This window comes from Orbicella franksi, chromosome 5 (genome assembly GCF_964199315.1).
Source record: "Orbicella franksi chromosome 5, jaOrbFran1.1, whole genome shotgun sequence".
Classification (NCBI taxonomy): Eukaryota; Metazoa; Cnidaria; class Anthozoa; order Scleractinia; family Merulinidae; genus Orbicella; species Orbicella franksi.
Genome location: NC_138149.1, coordinates 19,084,992 through 19,110,267, shown reverse-complemented (window position 1 = coordinate 19,110,267; position 25,276 = coordinate 19,084,992). Strand labels below are relative to the sequence as shown.

Here is a 25,276-nt window from a genome sequence, read left to right as displayed (position 1 = left end):
GTAAGAGTGGTATACAGTAGAGCATATTTATAAATGGCAGAAGATGCAGAAATGGTTTGGTGGATTACAGGAAATTGAAGCTACGGGAACTTTGTGTTGCATTAAGACAAAGCTTGCAAAGAATGGAATGAAATACAGAAATATTGAATCAAATACAGAAATATCATGTCACTCAGAAAGTGATTATTGGCCAATTTGTGATGAGTGTTATTGAAATCCCTTATTTTACAACAATTACTGCAGATATGATCTTCTGGTGTGGAAGTCAACACAAATAGCTAAAAAAATAATTTAAGAAACAGCACTGGTGTTCTCTTTTCATTTGACAGTTTTTTCATTCCTGTTACTTTTTAAGACCAGGAGACTCTAAATATCAAGAATTGACCTCCAAAACTAAAATCACAGATTTCTTCATATTTTGCCAGGAGAAACTCTTTCGCAAACTATTTTTTTGCAAAAAGGAGACTAAAACTTGGTAGAGAGTTTTTGATTTTGAGAAATCCAACAAAAAGTAGAATTTCGGTTTCCAAACTAGGTGATTGTTTGTCATTTAGTAAAACATTCTGCTTTTATTTTTTGCTTCCATTTAACCATTACATATCCTATATGTGACTGTGAATGGGAAAACGTACCTTAATGCTTATCCGTTAAACGGTCGCTAATGGGCGGATAGCTAATGGATAGTTAACGGCCTTCACAGCATTCTAACGTTTTGTCCTAATCTTCTAATGGTTATCTAATTGTGCCTGACGGATGATCAAAGCATTGTAACGATCGTTGTTATGATTTTACATGTCGTGTCTGTTTTCAAAAGCGGCAAATGTGTTTTGTTTTGGATCGTATATAATAATTATAGTATGAAGGCTTTATTGAATTTCATTTGAGTTGTATTTATCAATCATCAGGGCATCAAAAAATAATAATCACTAAACTTCTAACGCTAATCTCTCCTGGTTGTTTTGAACTAAATGGAAGTGAAGAGCTGCTCTCGTTGCACACTGTATTAGGCTACCACATTCTACTTCCACTCAAGTCATGCCATTCTAACGGAATCATTACCCGTTTAACAGATGCTAGTTTATTCTAACGGATCCGAACGGCTTCTCTAGCTGTGCTATCAGATTACAGAGTTTTTGCTAACGGTTATGCTGTCCTGTCTAACAGTCTGATGCTAACAGCTAACCGATACATGTCTCTTGCTAACAGTTGCTAACTGTTCTAATGGCCTGATGCTAACATCTAACGGTTGGGATAACACCTCCATCGTTTATGATAAAACTTTCTAACGGACAACTAACAGATGCTTAACACTTTTGCCCGTCTAACAGATAAGCGTTAAGGTATGTTTTCCCGTGCATGGTCACATATATCAAATAACATCTTTTACTTTGAACCAGTATGAAAATAGTCACAAAAATTGTGCCTTAATTATAATTTATCTCTTTCCAGTCATGCTCTATAAATTTCAATGCTTCAGGATTGATGACTAAAAAATTCTAAAAAAATCGGATTATTTTCATTTCCCCTGAAATTTGGGGACATAAAACTAGAGATAATTACCTAAGCACATGGCTAGTTTCTCATGGGATGCTTCAATGTAGCGTACACGACGACATTGCATTATCACACAATTTCAAGTCAAAATGGCCGCCTTTTGTTGAGCGAGCGATGTCCATGATTTCAAAGTCCTGAAGATGTTTTCGGAAGCGGACAACATTCCTAAAGGTATTTGAAGTAAATACGAATGTAATTTTTAGGGTTAGCAAGAAATTAGAATCGAAAATTTTAAGTAAGTGAGCTTGCATGACCTTCGCCATGTGCTATGCAAATCCAAGCATGTTGTTCAAATGTGACTAAATTCCCATCGGACTGCCAATTTTCCGTTTGCAATCTCGAATAATTCTTGAATTACGTGTCTTGAATCCTTTTTGGGATCATAGAGTTCAGGAACTTTGGAAAAAAGTTTTGTTTCGTTGAGTAAACACACTTTTTGAAAGGACGCGTAACCCAATCTAAGTTAATTTTCCACTGGCTGTCGCCATGGTAACAGAAATGCGAGATTTTTAATTAGATAAAAAATAATAATCTAAAAAATTTCGGTTTCGATGGTTTTGCGCTCTGTTTTCAGGATGTGTTTGCTGTTAAATTAAGACCAGTGGAGTGGAAATACAGTTTTTAAATATTTTTTTACATTTTTTTCCCTTTTTTTGTGAGGTCTAATTTATTTAAATTTTTTAAAAATTACTACTAGCTTCCATGAAGGAAAGCTTTTTTTTTCTAGAGAGTATTTTTTATGCTCTTTTAAATGAGATATAGTAGATCATTCTCCTGTAAGTATTTGGTGAGATATTAATGATTAACCTTATGACCTTTTGCCACGCCCATTTTTGATGTGACACAAAGAGATATTTTGTATATAACTATGAAAATATGTCTACTGAATACAGCAATGCTCCCCAGTCTCCAGGGGGAGACTGGGGACACAAGATGGCAGAGCAGACATGCTTTTAAAGCTCCATCACGGTGACGTTTATTAACCGCACGGCAATGGGCCGAGCGCGGTTCATGTTCTACCCTTGGTTTATTATTTTTTTAAATTTTATTTTTGTCGGAGACCAGATGCAGATCTCCACTCAGCCAACTTTGAATTACGCAATCTGTAATGTTTACTCGCCAAACCTTGTTTCTTCAGGGTCAACAAAAATCTCAGATTACAAAATCACGCCGAACCCACACGTTGCAAAAACTCTCTTCAAAACCCTGACATCGAAGCGATATATCACTTTAGCGTTAATAGCTACCACACATTGGCAGAAGGTAAATCTATTCCTTAACAATCCAGCTTTATCGTGCTAAAATTTCAGCAAAATCAAACAAAACCAGAATTAATTAGAATTTTTTTTGTGACCTCACTCCTCAGACTTGACCTAACAAAGGGAGCCACGGTCGCCCATAGCAACCGAAAAACACGAACATAACAAAGCCGACGTTTTGGCCAAAAAACTCCAGAATTATCGCCTGAGAGCTTAAACTTGAATGGGAACATCTTTTTCGAACTTTTTTCAACTCATTTAGGCGAAAGAATGGCCTCGGCGGGCTACAAAAATGACCAAGAGAAAAAACAGAACAAGACAGCAGAACAAACCGATAATGTTTCACCGTGTGGCTTTCGGCACGAAAACGAAAATACAGCTTACTTCTGGATAAATTCAGCCTTAGAAGCCACCAACTGGTCCCATATTATTTTCTGTATCCTTACAAATGTCCTGACTTCCATCTCCAAAAGATTTTGCCCCAATTTTGAGCAAATAAACGTTTCGCCGACAGCGACCGCCATTATGGTGGCTTGCATACTAAATTAGCTAACTTGACAAAATTCTCCCGAGGGGGGAGGATGTGACGAAAAGACCTGAAAAATGGCCTGTAATTGGCTAATGATGAGATCTTCCCACTGTCCAAATTTGGTGAGAATCAAAAGTAATGCCAATTTTCTGTCACGTTTTCAATCTGTAGCCACTGGAGTGACCAAAATCGATACATCGGTCGGGATAGAGTTTCATTATTAAATTACATGACTTGTGTGACTACTTTGCTAGCCCTTTACTCGTGGAAAACATCAATCAAATTTAATCATGTCTTTACAGAAAGAAAGCTGTTGTTAATAGTGTTATTATCGTGTGGTTCATATCGTTCATGCCCATACATATCCCGAAGAAAGTTCTAGATTAGGACCATTACGTCATCGGAGATTTGTCAACGGCTACCACTGATGGTGCAATAATACGGTTTGTGTTGATCAAGTGATGTGATGTCTACAGTAAGAAAAGAATCATCAATGACTGCTTTGAAATGTGCACTACGTTCCGACGGTAGTGCTAAGCAAACAGTTAAATTTTAAAAGCGTGGTTATAAGATCTAAAAGATCTTCTTGTTGAATAAAGTGCAGTATATGTTCGGTAAAAGAAAAGATAGACCTAAAACAGTGGGTGATTCTTCAACTTCTCCTGAAGACCAAAGGTCAAGATAGACCTTTATAGTGGAATATCCAGACAAAGAAGACGACGACGAAGCTCTAAAAGCTCTTTCAGTGGCCATTGACCTTGGGAAGAAACTGGATGAAGTCTTAGAGAGACTCACTAGGCTGGATGTCATCGAAAACCACTGAAATAATTTATACACTATCATGGCCAATATAGAAGGAGCTATTTCCAGCTTAGACAAGGACGTTGCTGAGCTGAAAGCTAAATCTAAAATCACTGTTCACTCTGGGAATAAACTGGAACTAAGTGTAGACTTTAATGCCACTGACATCACCGACTTGAAACGTGACCTGCTGGATCTCAAATTTGAGAATGAAAACCTTAAGACACAGCTCCTGTACTCCGAATCCTACAACAGAAGAGAAAACGTGAAGTATATTTATTTATTTATTTTTTCCTGATAACCTTTATTAACCATATTGTGCTCAATTACATCAATAAATGTGAAAGGCTATGCTACAAGCATGCACACACAAAACCTGAAGTTTATTGGTATCGTTGAAAATACCAACGACTCAACAGACAACCAGAATGCAGCGAAGTCGAGCGATTTCCTACATAGTGAAAACACTACAGATGTCCTTTTTAAATTCTTGGAAGATGAACTTAATGTCACTGATGCAAGGAAAAGAATTGAATTTCAAAGAGTCCATTGTTTGGGCAAACCAAGAAGCAGTGGCAATCTTTGTCTGATTATTGCTCGTTTTCTCTGCTACCAGGATAGAGAACAAGTTATGCAAAAAGCTCGAGCGAAACTGAAGGGCAAGGATTATGCGGTTTTTGAAGACATCCCCAAAGAACTATACGACCTTAGAAAAAGGCAGAAGAACAAGTTTAAATGCACCAGGCAAGATGGTCTTAAGGCTTTCTTCAGTAAGAAATTTCCAGACAGGCTGTATATTAATGGTGAATTTGTACCATTGAGTGGATCTACTTTGTAATTATTTTTCCTCTAATGAACAATTACATGTATATCTAATCAAGGCTAAGCTGCACTTTCACCATTTTTCTAAAATTCTTGTCACGGCCATAGTGGGAGCACAACATCACACATGCTGTTATTTAACAGAGAGAGTGTGCCTATTGCTCTCGGATACGCAGTAGGTAATGGAATATGGTTTTTAGTAGTTAAAGTGCCTATCTCCCTTACCTAATATCTTTCTTTTTCAAAAGTAGATATATAAAATAAACAAAAAAAAGCAGCGAAATAAGATTTGGAGTTAATCACGATTTTTAAAAGCCGATCGAAATCATGGTTCTCGGAGTAAAAAACGCGCTATATGAAGGACTGGCACTAGTAAGTTGTGACGTCAACCCGGTATCTTGGCGATAACACACAACAAAACACAACAAAGATATATGGCGAGTTACGCGTGTTCTCTGCTTTTTCGGTCTTCTTCTTCCAAAATGTCAGACAACGACTCTAATTCGGAAAGGAGCTACAATTCTGATGACTCAGAGTACAATTTTATCCCTGGCCACATCAACATTGGCGATATTGAAGTCGAAGATGATGAAAATTTAGGCGAAGAGCAAGTTTCCCAGCCAGACCCAGACAACTACAAACCCTATGAGGATGAGCCGATAGCAACTGAAGAGTGGCTTTCAGAATACAAAAAAAGGCAAGAAACGCAAGTTGAGTTTGAGTGAAAGCTCCAGGATCGTTATGATGGGAAACAACTCGTGAATTTGTGGTGAGTCAGACCTAGACTGCAGTGTTTCCTGTATTGTTTGTTGTTTTTTACATCGATTAGTCAAGGCTTACTAACCGCTGGTTCCTCTACAGGTGCATGTAGTGCGGAGAATCTGCAGAACCTGAACGAATTCCAGTGCTGCGTGGAAATAGAAGAGTGTGCGAAGTGTCTATCTAGTGAAATGGTAATCGAAGAAGTGGGCACAAAGCCGAACTGTGTTACGCAGCATCCCGGATTCAGCCAAGTTTGCCTGCAAAAGTGGAGTTCGCGGTTGGCTGCTGATAAATACAAGACAAGAAATAAGATGAAGTATCGTCAGACTGGAACGGAAAACAGGTAAATAGAAACTTTTATTAATTTGCCTGTTTGCACTCACTGAGACTAACATACTATTCTGATTGTGAAAATATTTAAGTTTGTATGCTGTCCAAATTCTTGCACACTGCACTTTTTGCATGTTTGTTGGCTTGTGTTCCTTTAAAACCTTTTTAGTCAACTTCTAGTTGTTAAAAATTCTCCACTAAGATATACCTCAAAAATATTTGAAAACCTTTGATTAGGATTTGTCTCAGATAGAAATTCTTTTGCATGAAATTTATGGACAGATATTGGACAGAGTTGTCAGAAAATTTTCCATGCATGTCCATGCACGTATGCACTCTATCCAGAAAAATATCTCTTTCTACTGTATATACATATTTATATCCAAGAAACAAAACTGAGCTGGATACAAGTATTTTTTAATATAAATCGAACAAAATACAAAATGAGCTAGAATGTAGAATTCTCTGTTGTGACACTACCCTTTCATCTAAATATCTTTTTTTTTCATAATAGGTTTCTGCATGGTATTTCCTATCGAGAATTTACTCGCCTTGTCCATGGATACTTGGGTGGGAGGAGGATACCTTTGCCTGCATGCACATACCATGCAATAAGAACAACATTTCCAGAGGAGAAATCTTCATATGCTGGATTTGAAACTGAAGATGTTGAATGATGGACAGCTCATAGACATGAATTGAACATTGTTTCATAGTTAAACAAATTGGAATATTTATATCTCTGAAGTTCTCATTTTGCTTCATTTAGATTCCCTTCTGATTTTTTGGGCAGGTGGTCACATTTTTGTGTCCTTTCATAGGCTGCTGGCATGTGGAACAGTAGCGGGGCTTTCCTTTAGTGGCCTGTGGCAGCTGCTGGATTCCATGAGTCTCTGTAACTTAAAATAAATGATGTTTGAGTGTAAGCCATGCTTTTAAATGGGATTCAGGGGATAATAAAGTGAGCCATTGAAGTCTTAAAAGTTTGATTTCTTATTGGCAAATAGGAAAACCAAAATTTTGGAAGTGTATTCTTAAGGTATTTGATTATAGCATCTTTGTCACTGGTAGACAAGGCATTTAAAATTCAACCCAATTTCCATGGCATTCAGTATAAAGCATTTCTTCATCAGACTAGAAAAGAACAGTGAAAGTGATATGTCAAAGAACATAACACACTGACCCTGACTAGGGTTGAATGGTACTTTTTGTATTTTATTGAAATTACCAGGTGTTGTTGGGGGCACATCTTTGACTGTCTTTCCTTTCCTTTCTGCCCTCTTAACAATGGCCTCCTCCCTTGATTGCCTTTCCAACATTGTATTCATCGGTGGGGGATTCATGTCACTCAATTCCTGCATGGCAACCCCAAGCTGGCCTTTTTCCTGAGATTCAATATATGTTTGGTAGATATCCTCCACATAATCTGCAATAATAATAGGACACACCTCTTATTTAGTGGACAAGGAAAAAAAAAATTCAGAAAATAATTCATACTTTTAGCAGAATTGTGGTGGTTCAGGTCATGTACAACACCTTTAGTTTAATCTACATGTAGATATATATTTTACCATAGTTGGGCTCCACTTTCACATCACGCACAGTGGCCTTGCCATTTTTAAATTTTGACCACACCACTTTCACTTGCTCTGTACCATCTGCATTTTTTTTCACTTCTCGCAACAGGTTGAGATTGGAATATAGAGCAGCAATTATGTGCCTTTCAAAAAAAGAGCAAACAAAAATTAGAATGTGCTGAGATTTCAGATAAAATGACTGCATTTAAAGCCTGGCATTTCACTATAGAAGAGAGTCAATTTCCTTCATCGCTGGCCAATCCTTGTCAGAAGGTGAGCATGCAATGTCTATAATACTGTTCTTGGTACATAAGTAATCCATTGCTATTAATCCAGACAATTTATTTGTCACTCCAATTACTCTAATTCAGTTTATTGTCTTTTTATGAAAAGGATTGATTGGACAACCAACCTGCAATACATTCCTATAAATGAGAAGGCTATCATTTTTGGTGCAAACTGGTTAAGTGTAGAGTAAAAGCCCTCCAAGCAGCTGGTTTGTGCCTCAGGCGAGGCCTGTTTGATCCCACTGACCAGGGAAGCATTGTTCAGGGCAGAGCACATTTTCTCATATACTGGGGAATCTATGACAACAAATAAGCAACTCTGTTAATATTTTGCACACACGCTTAATCACTTGCTTTGTTATCTCAAAGTGCACTTTCTTATCACTTCCATGGAGAGGGGTGATGGTGTTTGTGTAAGGGGAGGGTGGGGGGGGGGGGGTAAGTGGATATTTCCATGAACTACATCATGTACATGTAATTCAACTATTACACTACCTTTTTCAAGCCAATTGTCCTGTCTTTTATTTCACCATGATTGCATCTGTTGAAAAGTGGATCATCTAAATTATCATGCTTGTTAATAACATGACTCAAGAAAGATTTAAATTTAGCATATATGACATTGTCATTTCCAGACAAAGTCGATGTAGCACTCCAGAAGAAATGGTTTTCACAGGGTCTGATCCAGTTGATCAAAGATGCACAGCCACTTTCCTTGCTAATACTGGTTAGAACCTTGTGGATCTCTAAGGATAAACATACACCATATTTGATAAGTTATTGTTCCATCCTACTGTATATTTAACCGCAAACAGTGTTAACTTGTAATGATCATTGTTACACAAAATTATTTTTTAACAAAATTGCCCTGTGCAGTTGTGTTCAGAATAATGAGCTCTTAACAGACAAGGCCTGCTACCAAAAAAAGACAAGCAGATATAAAGTAACTTTGGGAACTCTGAAGAATCCACGGCTAGAGATAATTAGATTCTTACTTTTCTTTATATGCCATAGGTCAAAGTAGTGCTTGATATTCTTCTGTTGCTCTCTCATGTATTTTCGGATGGATGCATGTCTATCGGTTAACAGGGTGCTGATCATCAGACCATATCCAAGGAGATATACCATGCAGTTCTTAAACGCAAGGAACTCCATAGCTGGGCTGCTTCCTGCAACATTCCTCTACAAGATAGAAGAATGTGTCTTAAAAGTGTTGTCTAAGGGAAACACACTAGATGGACCAGTAGATGTATGTTTTGCTGTTCAATTTTGTCTTTGGTTTAATTTTTCCATTATACATGTAGGTATAAATTTTTATTTCCTTTCATTTCCTTTAGAACATCATTATCTGAAACACTCAAACTGAAAAAGGACACTATAAATCAGGCTGATCAATTTGAAAAGATTTAAACCAAAGAAAATTTTAAACCACAACATATGAACAAACACTGTTAGCAGCATGCAACCTGATTATGATGTCTTCAGAGAAAAAAATGTCGGTACTTTATATTTATTCCTCTTAATCTCTGACCTGTCCGAGATTTGGTGAGCAAGATTTTGTTTTGACATAACATTTAATTCTCTGTGTCATTGATTCGTTTTGGACCATGTCACTTGTCAGAATTTACCCCAACAGGGCTTCATCAACCATATCATGACCATGCCATTACCTGAACAAGAGAGAAGTGAATGATAGGGGGCAAAGTGCAACAAAATATGGTGTATGCAACGAATTTTGCACTATGCCCCATGCTGTCATACCTTCCATCTCCAGATATTACCACCTGACCTAATTCCTTCAATTTGACCATCATCTTGTCTTGGTAGGACTTCCAGTACAAATGAATGGTTGGAAACAGTTTCTCCTGTGGGGGAAAACCTGTATCAAACTTGTTGCCTAATTTAATCACATAAATCCTGATTAGCTTTCAGTAATGTAATAATCAATAGCAAAGAATCTCCCAGATGATCCTTTGGGTATTTCATTTCTGAAAGGCCTGCTATTTGAAATATTAAACAACTAGTACAAGATGATTTGCATTTGATTATTATAGTTGTACTATGTAAAGTTCATAACTTACATGTTGGTGCTTGAAGAATGTCTTTAGGGAAAAACAGGCTACTCCCATGTGCTGGAACATCTGTAAGACCTTTGATGCAGAACTGCCAGACAGCAATATTGACATGCACAACAGGAAATTACCAGCAGGAATCTTAGTGCCAGGCATATAATGGTTGACTTTTCCAAACTGTGTCCTTCCTGTTGCACCTCTCTTTGGTACAGGTGGAAGTGATCACTGCCATGGTACCAACTTGCTTTGTCTCAACAAGTGGATTATCAGCTTTGCAGGAGTGACAAAATTTAAACAGGAGCAGTAGCTGAGACAGGAAAACTAAGAATTTTGGCTGCATTCGCAGGTTGTTATCTTTGATGAACACTCTGTGAAGGGATGGAATGGGGACAAAACAATTATTTATTAATTATTTTAGATGAATGAGATTAAATTTATACAAACATTTAAGAATAAAAATTAGCGATAAGAGTTTTGCACTTGCATGCCATGACATTATTTTCAAGTGAGAAGTTTTTTTTCCTTCTCACTTGAAAATGATGTCATGGCAACATTGAAATGTTGTGCAAGTGCAAAACTCTTGTCGCTTATTTTTATTCTTAAATATTTTAGATCAGCCTGTCATATAAAGTTAAAATGCATTGGACCAGCTGGGGTATTATCAAACAACATGTGGAGAACTTTCATATTTTTATAACAGAAAGAGTTTGGCCTCCTGGTCATAACACTCAGTACAAACACTTGGATAAATCATATGGAAGATTAGAAAACACTAGACTATATACAGATATGGTACACTATGTAAGCCCTCACTCAGGAACAATGCTCCATGTACACTTACAAACTCATCTAAATCAACATGAAACTTCATCGCACTATCTAAGTGGCATGCATGTAACATAAACCAGCCAATTTTAATATCTCAAAATTCTAGTTTTGCCCCATGGTTTTGGGAGAACAAAACAAATTTATTATAATAATTCACCAATCAATCTCAATGTGACTTTTTGGGGTTATTTCCCCAAACCTGGCAGTATAATATTCATCCACGTACAGGTGTACATGTAGTCGGGATGTGATGTGTACTGAATGATATAGAAAGAAAGTAGATAAAATGCACTTGTCGCCTGAAAAATTAGTGTCTTCTTGCTCTGAAGCTGTGTCAGTTTCAGTGTCAGGTTCATATACACCGTCCGAAGAAAAGTCAGGCTTTTCTTCAGTTGTTTCATGCTGACTATCACTTCCTTTGTTTTCATCCTCTTCATCATCACAGGTTTCTTCAACAATGTTGGCAGGTGGATCAACTTCTTGACCTACATGTAAATAACAATGTTACAGAAAAGAATGACTTTAATACTTATTTTAGTTATTTTACCACAAAGACAAGTTCAAATTATTGGCATACTAGTTACAGTTGTAGGTTATAACATAACAAACATTACCTGCTCTGTTTTCCTTAGAATATTTCTTCAATTTCTTCACTTCCAGCCTGCTGCTCCTCCATTTACTTTTGCTGTTATAAGCTGATTCTTCAGTTGTCGGTTTCTTTTGGCCAGTCTCTCACAATCAGAGCACTCTGACATTACAGGGGGTGGAACTGTTGATTGCTCTTCATTCTGTACATGTATAATAGACCATAATTTTTAAAAACTTCAAATTATTACTTTATCACAGTACTTTGCAAATGTATAAAAAAAAGCTCATACATTTTCTGAGTGTGCAATGTCCAATAATTGAAATAAATTTTAATTGCCGTAATTTTTGATTAAAATTGGAGTCGGTTTGACTGCTCAAGCCCCGGGTTACAAGACTGACTGACAGTTTGGTTTACCTGTGGCTGAATCACACCTTTTATGCACGCTTTCAAGAGAAAAATCCACTAGTTCAGGACGTTTACACGTCAAAATACCGTTAATAAAAGCTTCTTACCGGATCATGCAGTTCAGCAAAAGTATCTAAATTGTTTTCACTCCTTGTCGAGCTGACCAGTGCATCTTCACTTTGTATCTCTCGCTCTTCCTCGTCCTGTTCACACGATTCACTTTGAGTGAAAATCTCGCTGGTACACGTGGGATTACTAGGAGTTTCCGTGGGGGTCAAACTCTGCATCCTCCTCTTCGCATTCTTGAGTGTCTAGAGAAATGAAAGATGAATTCTTAATTATTTCAGAAGCTTTTCTTTCGCAGTAAAAATAGCTTAAATCAAGAAGTTCGAAACATTTGACAAAGATCTTACCGCCCGTTCAAGACGACGCTTTGCACTTTCAGTGACCACTGGCGTTTTTGTCACTGCTTCGGCATGGACTGATGGCACAGCAGTTATGCCAATTTCATTGCGTTTAAGCCTTGGCATGATTGGCTTGTTTGTTACTTCATCAATGAAGCTGAAGCGACAAATATAATCATCTTCAGTGAAGTGTCTCGAGGATATCGAGGAATTTCGTGTAGGCTCCCACTTCGCTCTCTTTTGTTTCACGAAATCAACCCACTTCTTTCAACGTTTCCTTGCTTCCGGGCGTTCGCCGTCGAGAAAAGGTATGGCGTGTAAAATTAAACCCTTCTGCACACCTGGGAAGGCAGAGCACCCACCAACAACACATCTACCTGGCATATTTCGCGTGTTACAGTAAGAAACTTACCATACAGTCTGCTATGCTCTCTAACTGAGATACCGGGTTGACGTCACAAGCTTTGTTAGTGCCCAGTCTCTCAATTGCTCCTTTTTGAATTCAGTATGCAGAAAATTCGCTTCAAATTGCCAATTTCGTCCTCCGATAAAAAGATGTCGGAATGCAGAATAAGTTTTATTTCTTCGGAAAAGTTCTTTGAAATACATACATTTTCAGAATTTAATATAACTGGGTAAGGGTGATAGGCACTTTAATGTTGTTTCTAGGTTGTGTATTAGTGTCTTGTTTACATTTTGTTTGCTTCTCTTTTGCGTAAATATTTAACCGCGCGGCCATGGGCCGAGCGCGGTTCATGGTTTACCCATGGGTTTTTTTTCGATTTGTAGGCGACCAGACCCAAGCTTCCACTCGGCCAAATTTTGAGTCACGCAACCTGTGATATTTACTCGCCAAAAGCTGTTGAAACATTAAATCTCATCTCCGATACTGACTTTCGCGGGAAAAAAATTAAAAACCCAGCACTCGTCAAAAATTATATTTTTTTAGCAGAAATTTTGCTTGGAACATATACATATTTATATTCGTTTGAATCATCGATGAAATGACCTTTTCTGCATATTTTTTCCTTCAGAGTCAACAAAAACCTCTGATTACAAAATCACGCCGAACCCACACGTTGCAAAAAAATCTCTTCAAAACCCTGATTTCGAAGCGATATATCACTTAAGCGTTAATAGCTACCACACATCGGCAGGCGGTAAATCTATTCCTTAACAATCCAGCCTTATCATGTTAAAATTTCAGCGAAATCGAACAAAACCAGAATTAATTAGAATTTTTTTGTGACCTCACCCCCCAGACTTGACCTAACAAAGGAAGCCACGGTTGCCCATAGCAACCGAAAAACACGAACATAACAAAGCCGACGTTTCGGCCAAAAAACTCCAGAATTATCGCCTGAGAGCTTAAACTTGAATGGGAACATCTTTTTCGAACTTTTTTCAACTCATTTAGACGAAAGACTGGCCTCAGTGGGCTACAAAAAAGACCAAGAGAAAAAACAGAACAAGACAGCAGAACAAACCGATAATATTTCATCGCGTGGCTTTCGGCACGAAAATGAAAATACAGCTTACTTCTGGATAAATTCAGCCTTGGAAGCCAGCAACCGGTCCCAAATTACTTTCTGTATCCTTACAAATGTCCTGATCTCCGAAAGATTTTGCCCCAATTTTGAGCAAATAAACATTTCACCAGCGGCGACCGCCATTACGGTGGCTTGCATACTAAATTAGCTAACTTAACAAAATTCTCCCGAGGGGGGGATAGGACAAATTTGGTGAGAATCGAAAGTTACGGCAATTTTCTGTCACGTTTTCAATCTGTGGTCACTGGAGTAACCAAAATCGATACATCGGTTGGGATAGGGTTTTTTTTTATATGACTTGTGTGACTACTTTGCTAGCCCTTTACTTGTGGAAAACACCAATTAAATTTAATCATGACTTTTAAGAAACAAAGCTGTTGTTAATAGTGTTATTATTGTGTCGTTCATATCGTTCATGCCCATACATATCCCGAAGAAAGTTCTAGATTGAGACCATTACGTCATCGGAGATTTGTCAACGGCTATCACTGATGGTGCAATAATACAGTTTGTGTTGATCAAGTGATGTGATGTCTACAGTAAGAAAAGAATCATCAATGACTGCTTTGGAATGTGCACTACGTTCCGACGGTAGTGCTAAGCAAACAGTTAAATTTTAAAAGTGCGGTTATAAGATCTAACAGATCTTGTTATCTTTTGTTTCTGCCCTCTTTTGATGCCAATTTTTGTATCATACTGTAACTATAGATTGGTTTCTTCTACTTTTCCACCTGTCAGACTGTAGAAGAAACCAAACCTTTCCAAGTATTTATGGATTTAAGGCTAAAATTAAAACAGAAGCATACATTGCATGAAAGAGTAGTAAAATATAATTCAGCTTGGTCAATTGGAAAGCCGTATAGTAAGACAAGTGTAAGAAAAGGCTTTTTACATGAAATTTACCCTTTCACCAACCCTTTGACCTTTCATGTCATTTGGAAATCAATGCGTGGCAGCTCTTAATTTCACTTTCACTTGTCAGAATGCACGTTTCTTTGCTTTTCTTTGCTTTGCTAACTTATCCCCAGTTAGGCTCTTGAATTTGGAGGCATCTATTTGCAATATGGTGTAAACTTTAATGTGTGTTTTATTAATTTCAATTAGTCAATTCACCTTGCAGGAAGCGGGGACTGGGTGGGGTAGTTACCCGAGTGCATTATGCAAAGTGTGTCATACTTAAGTTGCTAATCTGAAAACATGACAAAAACTGTTATCCCAAATCTCATGCTATCTTTGTGGTGCTGTTACCTTAGGAACAAAAGCAATTTACTTGAAATGCATCCGCAGATTACAGTATTGTGCAAAAGTAACGCAAACGAATTTCAACGAAATTCCAGCTTTTCAGGGCTTTTCGAAGAAAGTTCGCTTGAAATGATATTTCCATGAAATTTCCCTGCATTTTCATGACACCTATTGTTTTGATCCGCATGATTTTTCAAACACTAATTCGCTTTGTGTGATGATTCACCGCGAATTTTCGAGCAATAATTCGCTCCTGAAAAGTCACTGCAATTTTGCGAACGATAATGCGCTCCCTCTGAAAATTTGATCTATTGTTTATCAATAGGCCAAGAGCGTTTTCAAAACACAGTTCGCTAAGTGAAATATACAAATGACCTTTCCAATCATTGCGTACGAAAGAAACCATTAATCTGCTGAAATAGCATCACAGCTCGACGAAATGTTAGCTATGAAACTCGCCTGGTTATTTCAGAAGGAATGCTAAATTGTTGACTTGATCCAAAACCCCAAAACACCACAGTTCCAATAAATAAATGCAATTGTACTTAATCACTATGTTATACACTTGCCAACATGCCATTTTCGCAGCGTGTAGAACCACGCGATTTTTCTTGCACCAGACCCCTGTCTCCGTGCCAGTTTGCTGCCATAGCGACCGTTCTTGTTTATATAACTTAGACCTGAAATCATTCACTCATTCGCTTTACATTTAATATTTAAAGTTTCAAATTATACGAGAACTCGAATCAAGCTCCTTCACAAGCAAGATCTCCACCCAGCTGGAATATTCAGGTCATCAAAGAACAAAGGTTTACTAGTAAGCAGTAGTAAGCCAGGCTGGTGTCTCTCGAATCATCAAGAAACTAAAAATTACTGGCTCCATTGTGAATCTACCACACTTGGGAAGACCAACAAAGTTGTCTGTGGATGCAAAAGCATTTATAGATTTACAGATGCGAAAAAATGAGACTGTAAACCAACAGATTCAGAAGATGCTAGCAAATTGTGGGATTGCCGTGAGTTCGTCCACTGTATGAAGATCTCGCCAACAGCAAGGCTTGACTCTGCTGCAGACCACTTATTGTCAGTTGATCCGAGATCTTGCAATATTGGAAGGTCACACATCAGTTCTCTAGTTTTTCTGTGATATATGTAATATTCTCGTTATGCCGCAATATTTGAATTTTCATATTAAAAGTTAAAACTTGCAATAAATTTTGGAAACGGATCGTTGGTGCAATCATCCATATCTGTCTATCCCTGTAAGTTAGGGTCCCAATGATTTTTATTAAGGCGACGAAAATGGAGCGAAATAATTTTGAACTGTTCGAAGACTTAAAGCAACACCCAGTGACCTCAGTTCAGGGTTGTTCAAAAGGTGGATAACGTCATCCAGCCTTCGAACAACTTGGGCCAGGGGCCCGTTTCTCAAAGGTCTGAGAAGTTTTCGCACTCGGCTGGAAAGCCATAGCAAAGTCTCAAACCCTATGGTTACAGCACTGTTTTATTCGCATATGCTTGATATGAACAGAGGCTCTCTTCATACGAGAAGTTTCAGGCATATACACCTCTCAGTTTTTAGGTACAGATTATCTAAAAATGGCTTTGCAGGCCCAAAAAACTTTCCAGGGCTTTCAAGAAACTTTAATAAACAACTGCGAGGGAACTGGGATGGAGGTAATTCGGAATGGAAACAAACAACACTTGGATTCGTGAGCGTGCACGTGTGTTCAGATTGAAAAACTCTCACAAATTGTTTGTGACTGTTTACTTAAGCAGCGTAAGTACACAGAACTGGAGATGTTTTTGTTTTGTTTGTGGAACAAACTGAGCTCATTGTCTTCATAATGCAGTTCAGTGTATTCTAATTCTCTGCATATGAAACTGGGCCTGAGCTGAACATGAGCAAGCGAAGCTGCTTGAAAGCCTTTCGCAAACTTTAGGTGAGTAAGATTTTAGTAACATATTTCTCGTAGATACCAGTAAAATGTTATCCCCTTAACTGGTGATCGATGACTGCAAACGGGCACGTATTTACAAACAACTTATTGGCACGCATTTACAAATATATCACTTGTAAGTTACACAACAGTTTGTTCGTATCAGTTGCTGAAAGAAAATTGTGTGAACGCTGCTGAACTGCCGTTCAATGCGTTGCAAAATTTTGTGTACTGCCTAGCGAACTAACATCACGAATCTTCTTTAGCTTAACGAAACTTCAAAGTAAAATCGCCCTTTGTTCATGCGAATTATTGCTCGATACGCCGTGAAATTTCACTTGCACTTTCGTGTGAACTTTCGTCAAAAAGTCGTAGGAACAAAGAACGAAATTCGCATTTCGCTTGCGTTACTTTTGCACAATACTGTAGTTAGTGTCGGTGTCAACTATATGTTAGGTGAAAGATACATTTCATATGGGATCATACACACAAGTAGAGTGCTGTTCCTTGTAAGACACATGCGTTCTAGCATTGGTAGTGTGATAAACTCCATTCTTGAGTTAAGATCTGCTTTTTTGGGGATGGTACCACACTCTCGTTATGACCAGGAATAGCAGCTATATTTCAGGTTACGTCGTTTATCCCTTTCTTAGTGCAAAGAAAGCTACTGTGACTGTGTATCTTCTGGAAGCACCCCTAGCTTGACTCAAGAAATTTTGTCTGCTGTTTTATAACTATTGTGTGTTTGCCAGGGTTCAAATAAAGAATGGAATCATATTGCTTCTCCTTAACTAGTTTATTTCCTCTTCTATAAGGTGAGCAAAAAGTTCATATTCAGCCAAAGCTTTCCCAAGTTAGATACATGTAGAACTAGTAAATTTGTGACAGAAGAGACTTCGCAATTATTGATAGCATTGTGTATTAGTTTGATGTAAACAAGAATGCACTGTTCAGTGACTCAACGTGACTATTGGATAATTAGATTAGTTCTTGTTTATCAGTGAAATGAAAATTTGCGTTTTGAATGAAATGACATCGTTCCCTTTCGAATTTTCATAAGATTTTAAACTGTATTCCATTCATTTCCAACAGTGAGTAAAAAAAATGTACATCTATTCTTATATTTTCAAGGTAACAAGGGTATCATGGTTCATACCTTGGCAAGGAAAACAAAATTGTCAAGTTACAAACGCTTGCGTGGGAAGTAAAATTGTCACATATTCTACTTCTATGTATTATTGAATTTAAAATGAACAAAACTCAAAGTAAAACACTACGATAAAATTCAAAACTGTCTTGACAAACGGTAATTGTAAGTTATTATTGGGCCTTGAATGAAAATATGCACATGAAACATACACATTGCTAAGATTATGCCTTATCACATTTTTGTCCCCTCATATTCTGCAAAGAGGAAAAGGCCTAGTTGACTACCAAGAGAGAGAATGGCAGGAGTGGGGCTGTGTGACTACTGTATCAGAGCCATAATTTGCACTATCTGAGATTGTCTCACTAGTTGATTAAGCTGCCTGTGAAAGGCACATTGTAAAAATGCACTCGCCCATCAAAAAGTGCAGTTAAAGTACGAGAAACCACCAATACACTGCTGCCCTTCCTTCACCCCAATCTTTCCAACCTCTACCACCTCCCCACCAATTTACATTTCTGTCACATGCGACAAGGCTTGGTCCTTTCACCCTGCGTTTTTCTAAAACTGCTGTGGTTTCCTGTCAGGAAAAACTCACTAAGGTTAGGAATAATTCCTAACCATTAAGTACATTTGATTGTTGCATCCTTGTTAATACTGCTGTTTTCTAAAAGTGAATTTTAATGTGTAATTTGGCGATCAACTTCAGCTTATCGTAACCATCTAAATGCAAAGTGGGTCAAATTTTAAAAAATTATACTGCAGCTGTTCTTATTATATTGCAGGTAGATGCCTCTGAATTCAAAAGCCTAGCTTCTTCTACCTGGGGATATGCTAGCAAAGCAAACAAAAGCAAACATGTATTCCGACAAGTGAAAGTCAAATTAAGAGCTGCCGTGTGTTGATTTCTGACTGACGTGGAAGGTCATATTACTCAAGTGACCTGTGTTTTGAAAATATTCTCACAGTTCGCCATTGTATTTACCCTATTTTTTTTTTTGCCCAATGTGTAGTTGAAATGACTGATCTTCCCTGGAGTGTAGTCTTGTTGGGTCAAGCCATGTACCAGAGTGCTTCTTTGAGCCTTGAATTTCAGAGGTGGCGACACCCATTTACTTGTGTTTGTATGACCCTCGTAATTGAACTGTAAATTACGTGTAAAAAGCCTTTTCTTACACATGTCTTACTATACAGCTTTTCAATTGTCCAAGCTGAATTTTTTATGCTGTAAAACAATATCAGGGCTTTGCACAAATGTACTTTTCATTTAAAATTTCTGTGTACCAATGTACGAAAATTGCCTTCAAAAACGCCCTATTTTAAGGTTTTTTCAAAGTGCAAAAACTAGCAATCTTCAGGCGCTTCTAACCCAAAGTGAAAATGGACTTCTTGGCAATATTTTTATACCTTTGTGTTGTAATTCTGATACCAAACATACATGTAAAAGATAATTTGAATAGACTGAGCTGTCTTTTTTGAGAATGATGTGAATATGCCCAAGTTTTTGGCTGAATTTAATGGTGGCCGCAGCGCAGAAATCGCAGTTCTACTTTTTGTTGGATTTCTCAAAATCAAAAACACTCTGGCGAGTTTTAGTCCTATTTTCGAAAATACCAAAGGGTTTCTCTTGGCAAATATGAAGAAATCTGTGATTTCAGTTTTGGAGGTCAATTCTCGATATTTAGAGTACCCTCATGTTAGGTTTCTGTTAATGGAAGAGGATTTTAAAGCTTAAGTGTGACCCGACTTCTGATGGGGTAAGAAAAGAGCATTGTTACTTGATGTGAAGTCTCCTGATATTTCACAGTCATAGGGATTTGATTTGTTTACAAGAATGTATCTTTCTGTAGGGACTTCTCTTATTATAAGTTCATCAATTATGGAACAAGTAAATCCATGAAGCAGAGTTAAAGTAGAGAGAATAACCTTTCAAGTTCAAATAAATTTCAACATTCTTTGAATTAAAATCATCTTCTCTTTGATACTGCAATATATTATACTGTAGTCTGTGTGAAAGAATGATAGCAGGTGGAAAATGTTGCAAAGTGGGCCTATTTGTGTTGAAACCAGTAGATCCACTTTATCCAGAAATCTCCACTATACCTTTTGTTCACTGAAAGCAATGAATGAGATATATAACATTGCATGGCCAAAGCTTCTAGAAACAGCATGGTCTTCAATAAGGTGTGCTTCCAAAACAAGACTATTTAGTGCCCCAACATTTTTGTATTTCTGACTTGGGTTGGTTGTTATCTAACTGTGGCAAAAGTTTAAAATAAGATAAATCACAACATATAAAATTTTAAATAGCTAAGAAAACACAGATATAGTGTTTAAAGAAGCTGTGGCCATGTAAAAATAGGGCACACTTACAGCATTAATGCTACAGGAAGACTTGTATGGCAAACAGTGCACTTAAAATCACTATGCCTAAAGTGACGGAGTAATGGATGGCTTCATTTGCAGGCTATGTAAATTTACTGCAGAATGTACATAAGGTGTGACAGGAACTTACTGAGTGTCTATCTTTTCAGGATTAAATTTTGGTCCTGTAGTCGCTGGAGTCATTGGTGCCCACAAACCTCAGTATGATATCTGGGGTGATACAGTTAATGTCGCCAGCCGTATGTACAGCACTGGAAAGGCCAAGCACATACAGGTCTGGCACTTGTGGATTTATTTTGTTTTACACTTACAGTGACCTGAGGAATATCTAATCTAATGTAGAGATTTAGGCCAGCCTAAAAGCGTAGCTCCTGGGCCGGGTTGTTCAGAGCCCAATTAAGCTAACCCAGGAAAAGGTAGAATTTTGATTTGAGTTTTGTAACTTTGCCGTGAGGTTTTCTGTATATTGTTTGGCCTTCTGTTTTGAGTTTTAATAATCAATACACAAAACAAAGCAGCAAAAAAAAAATTGTATGGAAGAAAAAGTTATAATTCGGTTAACTTTTAATAATAATAATAATAATAATAATAAAAACAATCTCTAAAGAGGAAGCGCCGTCACGTAAATACTTGGTTTTCAGGGAGGTCCTCTATAAAATAAAAAGTATTAAAATCTAAAATAAGAAATACAGTAATCCTGGGTTAGCGTTAAGAAATTTAGTAATCCTGGGTTAGCGTTAACTGGCTTCCGAAAAATCCTGCCCTGTTTTCAACAAGTTAACTTGACATGAGCCCGCAATCCAATCGCACTTGGTCAGCGTCAACTTCAAAAAAACATGCAACCTCTATGAGCTGTAAACTTGAGTCCGCAATATGGTCACATGATACTGGTCAGCGGATACCTTGTTTTGACAGGTGTCAATTGATCATAACATGGATGTCCAATATCAAAGAAGTACACGGTAAACCAAGGTGCATGTCTCTGTCAACCTATTATTTGGAGTATGGCTGCCATGTTGTGCGACTCCGTCGTCGTCGTTGTTGTCGTTGTCGTCGCTGTGTGCGTATGCGCCCACGAGTAATACTGCTAGCCATGATAACCACGAGAAAATCAACTCATGGGTTTCCTTTTCTTTCCTATATGAGTGTGGGGCTCCGCTTGGCGGGCCCTTTGGGCCGCCAGAGCTCTGCTATAATGAGCTTCACTGATGAAGAGCACTAATATGGTGCAGTTGATGACCTCCAGCACAGACAAACTAATCACTCCATTTGCCATTGCTGTAAACAAAGATAAATTTTACATGTTTGGTCAAATGGAGTTAAAAAGTACTTCTCTTTGTTATTTATCTGTTTCTAAGGCAAGATGAAGGACCAGCTCAATGGTTAAAGTGGACCTGAAGTCTATGTCTTGGAACAGGGTTTAAATCATATACAAGTGGTTTGAAATGAACCAGCAAAACATCAAGGGCTTCTTAAGCCTGTTTAAATATTTTACCCCTAAAAGAAAAGGGATTGTTGTTATTGCTATTGAGATTTACTTGCTTTAAGGACAATTTAGGGTACACTCTACATGAGCATGCAAGTTTAGACAGTTGCCCACATACACTTCTCATTCATTTGAATCTTATAGGTGACACAAAGTGTCTATAACATTCTGTCTACACGTGGATACACCTTTGAATGCCGTGGCTTAGTAGCAGTGAAAGGAAAAGGCAAGATGGTCACTTATTGGATGACTGGTAAAGAAGGTGATCAGTCAAATTAATGCTCTCCCTTGTCAGTACATTCCTCTTGAGTGGTTTGCTTGTAATGGAATATTTATTATCACACTTTCAGTATAACTTTTACCGCAGATTATTTTTTGTATCATACTAGTGAAGCCCTACTGTCAATTATTTGAAAGGAAACAATTTATCCTCTCTAAAAGGTTCAGCCAGTATTTAAAATGTCAAGATTCACACACCTGTAAATCTTGACTTGTATTTTATTGTTAGTAATTTCAAATAGTGTAAGCTTACTTCAAGTATACAAATTTCATGTTATACCATCACATTGTTTTCAGCATGCTAAGAAAACAAGAGACATTTTATCAGGGCTTTGTGCGATGTCCTAACTATTTCCAAATTATAAGATTTCTTGACTTCTAGAAATGTTCCAAATGTGGAATAATTATTTGGCCAAAGATGACCCTTCGGATTTTTTTCCTCCAAAAAATCACAGGATTTGTTAGGTAGTGAGGAAGTACGACTTAAATACAGACTTTGTCCTTAGATAATTTTCTTTTGTGAAGTTGACCTATTTCTCAAAAGTGCTAAATTCGAAGTTTACAAAGTAAAGTTTGTAAGGCAGGTGTTGGTGCCTGTGTATGTGATATAAAAGTTGAAACCCACAGGCATCATTGTATGTTTAAAGTAAATAAACTCCTGAGACTGCAAGATTGTCCAAAAAAAATTAACGAACAATTGGCTGACAAGTGAAGATTCTGGGGCAACTGTGAAATTTGAAGGATACTCTTTTCACCAGAGGGCATTATCTTTTGATACCCCAGGTTTATTTATTTTATTACCCCCTAATCTGTTTTTATCTTTTTTCTGTATCATCACGATTGCAAAAAGAGAAAAGCCAGCCGTAATAGTTTTGGTGTAATGAGGGGATAAACAGGTTTATTGGCTGACTTAATTATTTAAACCCTCTGATCTAATTAACAAGTTTGACCAAAAACAATGTGACAATAAAAGGTTGATTTTTGCCAGTCACTGGGACTTACATTGAACTGTTGTCATGCACATTTCTGTCTCTGTCAAGAAGTTTTTCTAAACATCTTTAATTTTCTTATCATGTGCATCAGTTAACAATGATTATTTTGACATAATTTCCTTCTGTTGTAACCACTCTTCCCTCAAAATGATCTGCACTCAGTAGGTTAAGAGGCTTGACACAGCAGCTGCAGGCACAATAAGACTGCTTTGTTTAGGAAAGCACTATTTTCTCTACCATTTCCTGTGTAAACTGAGAAGTGTTAAGAGATTATGGAATTTTAAAATAGTTGCATTTGTTATGGTTACATCAAGTAGTTAAAGGGCCAGAGCATTATGCAAGACTTGCATGATTATACTGCATTGGTAGATAAAAATTGTAGACTAGGAATGCGTGGTGTTCATTAACGTGCTACTATGATGAAATTTGAATCTGTCCTATCTCAGCCATTTTAAAACATAGTAGTCTGTACCAGAAGAAAAATGCTTCTTACCATTTTTAAATATCTCTTCTCTTTCCAGAGATATTTATGATGATTTCCGCAGAACATTTGAGCAATAATGGCAAGAATTAAGTTACCAAAAAAACCTCACGGCATGGTAATATTTTAAATACAGCTAAGAATGAACTTAGCTGACCTTGCGAGAGAACATAGAACATGAAGTTATCCATATTTTTTCAATTAAAACAGACGTTTCGCATTAGTTTAAAAACAGTAACACACGCTTTAAGCATTCTTACGAGGTTTGATATTAACGTTCTCGAGAATGCTTGAGAATTTAATTGTGGGGTCACTTAGAGAAATGAACTAAAGTGAGTTGTTTTAAATAGTATTCCAAAAGTTACTGTGCTGTGAGTGGATTTTTAGTAAATAATTTTTGCACTTATTGCGCGAACTTTGAGTGGAATCCGTCTTAAATTTTAAAATATGCAAATTAGCCAAGTGATGGCATCATAGAATCAACCAAAATTTTCATCAGAAATGAAGAAACAGATATCTCAGACAAATTGTATCAGAAATGTTTGAATCTTTATAGTAAGACTCTTCAAGGTGTGTTCTATGATATGCACTTAAACAATTTTGTTACCATGGAAACATACTTGGTTCAAGAACTCTCCAGTGTTAAAGGTTTTTCTATGATCCATCTTTTGCATCCCCGTTTGTTATTTGCCAGTCATGCCTCATCTGCAACCATATAAATATGTTGGGTTGAGTTCTTGGCCTGGTTCAATTTTTTATCAGCTAAAAATCACTAACATGTTGAAAAAACAATTCAAGGGGACTGGAAATTAGTAACCTAGCATGGGAACTGAATTTCTCGTAGCCATCTGTTACCTGTAGAACTATTGGTCTGCCAAGTTTTAATGGTCTCTGCAGCAAATTGACCTAGATGACTCTATTTATATACTTGATATAAAATTGGATTGGTATGGGGCATCATTAATACTCTAACTTGCATATTTTACAAATTTTTCAAACTTTAATATCTCGGGAACTAACAAAGATATTTGAAAACAGAAAAAATCCAATATTTAAACTTTCATGGAATTCTGTTTGATACCAGTAAAATAACAAGGGGTAGAAGATTAATCATTGTACCACTTCAAAGAAATTCCTTGTTTTGTGCACAGCTTAAATATTTTCAGTTAGTTTGTTATTTAATTTATTTTCATAGGTCACTCAAATGTAAAAATGCAATTACAGACGAACCTCTCCAATATGGACACCAAAGGGATTGAAAAAGTGTCCATGTCAGAGAAGTGTCTGATTTCTAGAGGTCACAGACGTGACATCATTGTTAAGGCTCCAGTGTTAGTATCAAGTGTTTTTAAGTCAACCCTGACCCAAGCATGTCTTTGAGGTGCATCTAAATATTTTATTAGACATTTAACAGACCATTTCATGTTACTCACGACTAAAAGAAAAAATGGAGATAGCAATGTACTTTTATTGATGTAAAGTGTGAATATGCATTATAGAACAATTGATCAGTTTGATCTGAAACCACAAACAGTAAACTGTGACAAATATCACT

At 37.2% G+C, this 25,276-nt stretch overlaps 3 protein-coding genes and 1 pseudogene across 7 annotated transcripts in view; 2 read left to right on the top strand and 2 right to left on the bottom strand.

Annotated features, from left to right (window-relative positions):
• The window catches only part of LOC145487498 (adenylate cyclase type 5-like), a 219,901-nt gene extending 196,673 nt beyond the window's left edge, over window positions 1–23,228 (top strand). For all 4 annotated transcript variants that reach the window (XM_081466304.1, XM_081466303.1, XM_081466302.1 and 1 more), the window contains 2 exons: window positions 20,633–20,757; window positions 22,114–23,228. In XM_081466304.1, the coding sequence (XP_081322430.1) occupies window positions 20,633–20,757; window positions 22,114–22,248 (260 nt within the window). In that variant the 3' untranslated portion in view covers window positions 22,249–23,228. The remainder of the gene's footprint in view (window positions 1–20,632; window positions 20,758–22,113) is intronic.
• LOC145487579 (uncharacterized) lies at window positions 20–6,734 on the top strand. The gene is made up of 2 exons (XM_081466406.1): window positions 20–6,070; window positions 6,572–6,734. Exons 1-2 carry the CDS (start codon window positions 5,916–5,918, stop codon window positions 6,732–6,734), a joined length of 318 nt encoding a protein of 105 aa, XP_081322532.1. The 5' UTR covers window positions 20–5,915.
• On the bottom strand, window positions 7,112–8,344 carry LOC145487583 (uncharacterized). Its single transcript, XM_081466409.1, has 2 exons — window positions 7,629–8,344; window positions 7,112–7,483 (listed from the first exon to the last, which is right to left on the bottom strand). The coding sequence occupies exons 1-2, from the start codon at window positions 7,837–7,839 to the stop codon at window positions 7,119–7,121; spliced, it is 576 nt and encodes a 191-aa protein (XP_081322535.1). The 5' UTR covers window positions 7,840–8,344; the 3' UTR covers window positions 7,112–7,118.
• Window positions 8,359–20,626, bottom strand: LOC145487582 (uncharacterized; annotated as a pseudogene). Its single transcript, XR_014049419.1, has 4 exons — window positions 10,003–20,626; window positions 9,592–9,786; window positions 8,917–9,103; window positions 8,359–8,667 (listed from the first exon to the last, which is right to left on the bottom strand). The product of XR_014049419.1 is annotated as an uncharacterized LOC145487582 (transcript).
• Window positions 23,229–25,276: the final 2,048 nt, after the last annotated feature.